Source organism: Spea bombifrons, chromosome 2 (assembly GCF_027358695.1).
Source record: "Spea bombifrons isolate aSpeBom1 chromosome 2, aSpeBom1.2.pri, whole genome shotgun sequence".
Taxonomy (NCBI): domain Eukaryota; kingdom Metazoa; phylum Chordata; class Amphibia; order Anura; family Pelobatidae; genus Spea; species Spea bombifrons.
Genome location: NC_071088.1, coordinates 138,787,927 through 138,794,100, shown reverse-complemented (window position 1 = coordinate 138,794,100; position 6,174 = coordinate 138,787,927). Strand labels below are relative to the sequence as shown.

At 46.6% G+C, this 6,174-nt stretch overlaps 1 protein-coding gene across 1 annotated transcript in view; it reads right to left on the bottom strand.

The window, feature by feature from the left end:
• Positions 1 to 4,883: 4,883 nt before the first annotated feature.
• MYO7A (myosin VIIA) overlaps positions 4,884 to 6,174 on the bottom strand; it is a 52,112-nt gene continuing 50,821 nt past the window's right edge. Inside the window, exons 47-48 of the mRNA XM_053456705.1 lie at positions 5,890 to 6,009; positions 4,884 to 5,569 (exon numbers count right to left, since the gene is read on the bottom strand). Coding sequence (XP_053312680.1) covers positions 5,480 to 5,569; positions 5,890 to 6,009 — 210 coding nt within the window. The 3' untranslated portion in view covers positions 4,884 to 5,479. The remainder of the gene's footprint in view (positions 5,570 to 5,889; positions 6,010 to 6,174) is intronic.

Below are 6,174 nucleotides of genomic sequence, written 5' to 3'. Positions count from 1 at the left end.
CATATATATATAGAGAGAGAGAGTAACATACAGTATATACAGAGTAACAGAGTAATATATATACAGAGTAACAGGGTAATGTATATATACAGAGTATTAGAGTAACATACTGTATATACATAGTAACAGAGTAACGTATATACGTATACGTTACTCTCTGATCATAAAAGCGGAGAGCCCGCTGTGACGCACGGAGGCAGTTGGGGTGATTTATTTTATAGTTGCCATTAACTTAATTTCTTTAATTACGACCCAAAATAAACGTGAAGAATATTTGCCAAAATTTCTATTTAACCCCTTGATGACAATTGCCGGTCCGGGCACGTCGCGGAAAATCAAGGCCTTAACGACAAATGACGTGCCAGGACCGGCACGTCTTTAAACGGGTGCAGAAAGCGTTCTATTTTCGCTTTCTGCACGGAAACGGCGTTGCTGTAATGCCTCGACCTCGAGGCATTCAGCAACGCCCTGATCGGCACATACTTTGTATGGCGGCGGAAGCCCGTTTTAAAAGCGTTTAGGAGGCGATCAACGATCAACAACTTAAATGGTGTCGCTGGAATTCTGTTCCTTTTTATCGAATGTATAAATTTGGAATAATTGTTTATCGATGAATAAATGATGTTTTAATAGATCATTTTTTGTTGTTTGTAAATTCATGGCCACTAGGGGGAGCCGGAGACAGATCAGGGTTGGGCGCTGCTACTCACTACCACTTACTCCTTACATTTAAATTCGAAATTTGTACAAATTTTAATTTTAACAAAATTTTATGATTTCATTAATTCGTATGAATGTCCAAAAACGAGGAGGGACCCCCAACGAAACAAACAAAAACGAAGCAGAGAGCTCAGAATTTTGGTTTGCATCTCGTAGTGTTTTTACTTTCACTCACGCTTTCACACACTCACTCTCTTACACTCATTCATGTGCTTTCACCCTCAATCTCGCTCACTCATGCTCTCTCTCACATTCATTCATGCTCTCACGCTCATTCATTCTCTCTCTCATACTCTCTCTCTCTCTGTCAATAATTTTCCTACTTTCTCAGCCGATGCTTCTATGTCCCTGTCTTCTTTCTTTGTCCGCCTCTTCCTGGTTATCAGCTTCGTCACCAGGCCTCACCGAGCGCTTCTGCGAACGGAGAAATGGTTGGAGTAATGGGGGAGGGGGAGGTTGTCCCCGTGGCTCCGCCCTCTGGGTGCCGTCCGAACCGAAATTCGTTGCCAGAAAACTAAATGAAAAAATTGTCTAAATTGTTTTTGGTCAATTTGCACAAATCTACTGCTTCCCAGGGAGTTATCTGATCTCCTGATCTGGCCCAACGAGAAGTGGTCCCCTGGGCAGCCTGATCGGCTTATAGGGTGATCTGGCCCCCAGCTCTGTGGAAGAGGGGCTGCCGCTCCCTGGAACTGCTACCCGTGGCCAACTCAACCTAGGTGAGGACGGGGGTCAGCAGGTCCCCCACCTCGTGGTCACCGAGTCTCCATGAGATCCTTCTAGAACGTTCTGCCTGGCAATACAAGAGCATCGGAGGCATGACGTGTGCAACATTTACAACATTCAGACAATTAAAGAGAATACAGCCGGAAGGTATGTGGTAAGCCACTCTGAGCCCCCCCAGACTTGCCCCCCGTGCTCCAGACTCCCTAGTGTTTAGTGGGTGAACGTTTTTGCGATGCATGTAGATAAACCTCTGCTGGTGGCCGGCACTTTCACTGGAGCTTCTATGGCCGAGCACCGGAAGGTCATGTGACGAATATAGAAGCCCCAGTGGAAGTGCCGGCAGCAGCAGAGGATGTCCACAGACGCCCAACGGCTGCCAAAAAGGAATATCCAGGTCCCCTGTAGTGCTGCGTGGGGATGCTCCTCTCTGGCAGTCGGTGGACGTCTGCGCGATGCACGTAGACAACCTCCGCTGCTGCCGGTACTTCCGCCGGGGCTTTTATGGTGGAGCACCAGCGTGACGTTACCTTCCAGAGCTCCATCATAGAAGTCCCAGCGGAAGGGATACACGTTATTTATTATATGTTATCGCAATGGCGGGGATGGGATACCTATGTACCGGGCTGCATTAACTCACTTTCCATGGAAAGACACGTGACTGTATAACTTACAGGGGGTGGAAGGGGGCCGTCTCCCGCAGGCAGCCTGTCCGTATACCTGTATGGATAAGGCAGCCACAGTCATTTAGTGGATACAGCCCGCATACTCTAGGGCACAGGCTGTAACATATGACATTGATGCGTGAAAAAAAAGGTCTTTTTTCAATTTTCATCAATTTTCATCAATTTTTAGAAAATTAGATGACAATTGTCCTGAAAAAAATATGATATATATGAAACTTGCATGGGTTCACTAAATAAAGAGAATTACAGCTAAACACGAGCTCCGCCAAAGTGTCAAAACATCCTCGGTCACGAAAGGTAACAAAAAAAACCCCAAAAAACATTCTGGTGCTTAAAGGGTTAATTGTCTCCTAGCCCTGGCACAAGCAGCAGAATAACATTCACGCTGTTTGTGTTTGGCTGGGCGCTCTTATGCGGCGGATCTCTACTTTCTGTCCATGGGTTCGCGACATGCCAGTCCGACAGCTGTATCACCTACAAGGCGACGGGCCCGGTACTTGCCGGGTTAGGGCTGGCATATTTAATGATGGCAGAGTTTACTGCCCAACGAGAGAGGAGAAGGAGGGAATTAGAAGGAGACCCGACGGATCCAGATAGCAGCTTCCTCTGCGGGAAAAGCCGGCAGTTTGTGCAGTTCGTAATACTCGGGGTGCTGTTACTGGCTTGCGGGGTACTGATTAGTATCCCAGGACTTGTGTTTCCAGCCTGCAAGCCGGTATCCAACACAGACAAACCCCCTAAAGTCTGTGAAACTCCCTTACTGCAGACAATCGTAATCATACTAATCGTCTTGTGTTACTGCCTGGCTATCTGTCTGAGTAAAAACCGTCGGGACGGCGACTCTGAGGAGGACCCAGAAGCCTGCAGATATCAGCCGCTTCCTGTAAGGGGGGGTGACGAAGTCTTCACGGTCCCGTCAGCCCCACCTCTACCTTTTGATTGGCCAATGAGCAGGGACCCTCCTTCCTACGACAGCGTCCTGTTTGAAAGGGGCGACCGTGATTCCGGCGGAAGCGTCGGGGAAGACATACACACCGTTCCATGGCGATGGGGGCCGAGAGTAGAATACATCAACGACCCTATCCCTTCGGAGCCACCTCCAAGATACGAGGACATATACCCTTCTCAGCCGGATCCTGAAGAGAGTTCATCATCATCATCATCATCGTATTACTCGTTTTCCCAATCACCGGAGTCGAGTGACTATGAGCTCGCACCAGGACCCTAAACGTGGAAAGTCTGAACTATTGGGGGGGTTTTTTTTCTAACATTTCGACTCAGTACAGAGTTTGAGCCGGAAGCGTCACCCAAAACATCACATCTGACAATATCCCGGTCTGCAGATAAAGGACTGAAATCAGACCGGGTTTTTTGTCAGTGCCGGCAGCGTACATGACGCCTGTTGAAATGTTTTTTTCCCCCCCCGTGAGACTTCCACCTTAAATAACGGATAAATAAAATGACATCTTTTCATGGTTGCCCCTCAAACAGTATCTGTGTGTGTTTGTGTGCGTGTTGGATATACCGCGTGTACGAGGTCACATTATTGTATGGAATCTATAAGATAAATCCCTTACATGTGAAATCAATGTGTTATCTATGGCTTGGAAGCACCTCCAAGATACGAGATATATCCTACCCAGCGCGATCCTCTTCATATTACTCGAGCGACTACGAGCTCGCACCAGGACCACAAATGTGAGAAGTCATCGGTTTTAGCTTAGCAACGTTGAGTCTTCGTTAAAATGCGCCGTGTTTATATATATATCTGTGCCGTTACAACCGTCTCTTGCATAATAGGCATTATGCGCCCTGACATCGTGATTGGGCCGCTCAGGACCTACTCACTCTGGATTGGCTACCATGGCCTGCCGCGTTTCCCGCTGTACACTCGCCACAAACACACCAAACACAGCCAAAATCCACCGCTATTATCACCTCCTATCTGACCCCAGCGCTCCGTCTTTGGCCGTCTGTAGAGAGGGAGCGGATCTTCCCTCAGCTTTCCGGAACCCCCGCGGTTCCCATCTCCCGCAGGTCGCCTGTCGATATACCTTTACCCAGGCAGCCGCCATGTTTACGGGAGACACATGTATCGGTGCTGGTCAGTGACATGTGAACCAAATAGCAGGATAAAAAACTTTGAGAAAAATGCATTTCTTGTTTTTTATCCCTCAACCTGCCCCCCCCCCACAGTTAGGCACATCTGATCCCAGGCTTGCCACACTGCCTACCAGATATACCACTCTGCCCCCCCCACATATGCCTTATATACCCTATATGCCTTATACCCCCTGTTATGCCACATGCCCCGATATGCCACATACCCCCAGATATGCCTTATAACCCCCAGATATGCCCCTCTGCCTCCCGCATATATATGCCTTATACCCCCATCTATTATCAGCAGTGATGGAATATGATGTCGTCCAAAAATAGTACTCGCTACACCCTATCAAAATAAAAATGGCAACGGGAAATTCAGCCACGTGTATAATACTAAAAAATTATATTTATGGGGGAGAAAAACCCAACTGTTTGAAAAAACTCCTGGGTCCCAAATAGCACTGTTTTTACATTTTTTACACTAATTTGGGGTTTAATCCGCTGCGTTTTGAAAGTATAGAGCCGATTAGGTTTCCCTTTTCTCTTCCCCTCATTAGCCATCTGAAGAGAACAATTATTTGACACATTCACTATTTTACTGCAATATTTCTGTATTTTTTTCCTCCAAATAAAGAATTTCAAAACAAAGATGTGCATAACTTTAAGTTAAATAAATTAATATACCATGGAATGTACTCTTCAATACCTTAAGGACCCCATGGGACCCTCTGTAATTTGCAATATATTATATATGTTCACAACTTTCACAATTTGCTCTTATCGTAGCGCACCCGCAATGTAACTTTCCAACAATCATCGTAGTGCGGGTGACGTATTGGTAGCCATAGGGTTTCCGATTTGGCTTTCACTTAAAATTAACCATTAAAATACTTTTTTTTTTTTTTTAAATCATCTCATTTCATACAATGTCCCTTGAGGAATCTTTCCTTCCACCCTTCCAAGTAGGAATCTTGCTGGATGTGTCCTACGCCCCATGTAGACCCACAACTCAGAAGATGTAACTTCAGTAGACCTCGTCAGGAAGAACCTGATCACAGATAGTCATCCTCGCTGGATGGTGGGGTTAGTGAACCTTCAGCCTCGGAATCCGCTGAGATCTGGGATCCGGTCCTGCTCATGTTCCAAACGTGGGGTGAGAAAGTCTTCTCCCAGCTGCAGGGATATCCCACCGGCTTCAATCTGCGAATAAAGTCTACAGCCTGGTGCCAGCGCTGCACGTCCGTTCACTTGCTGGCTTTGGTCCCTCTCTGTTTGCTCATTGAAGTCAACATCTGACTGATGTAGGACGTAAGAAGGTCGTCCATCTTGTATCCCTAATGGGAATATAATACATGGTGAATTAATACCAGTCCTGAGATACAGTGTTTCAAACAGACATTATGCGACAAGGTGCAATAAGAACTACTTTTCTTTAACTAGGATTTAATAAAATGATATATATGCATATCCCATATGTGTCTTCTGGCCGGCCCTCGCGTGGGTTCCTTTGGCCCATCAGTAAGTTGTGGTTCTCCAGCTTTGCGTTTGTCTATTTTTATGGCTTTTATCCTCTTTCTAGATATAAATGTAACATTTCCCGCACCGTGATGCTTCCACGTGTCGCTCGGCAGATGAGAAGTCAACGTCTACTTACCAGCGAGGTCTCGCAGAGCAACTTGCTGCCTCTCACCAGGTTTCCGATCGTGATGTGGAAGTAAGTGTTCCCGCTGCTCCAGTTCGAGATCTTTGTGAAGGGGTGAGTGGCCAAAATGTCCTGTAAAAAAAAAAAACAAGGGGTACGAAGAAAAAATGAGCGTCGGTGGACCAGAGCCGCCAGCGTATACGGTGCACAGGGCCAGGGCAATATGTTGATATCTTTTGGGATCTCTCCAATGGGGACCTATTAGATTCCAAGGGGTTGATTAGACCAGTTTGCAAT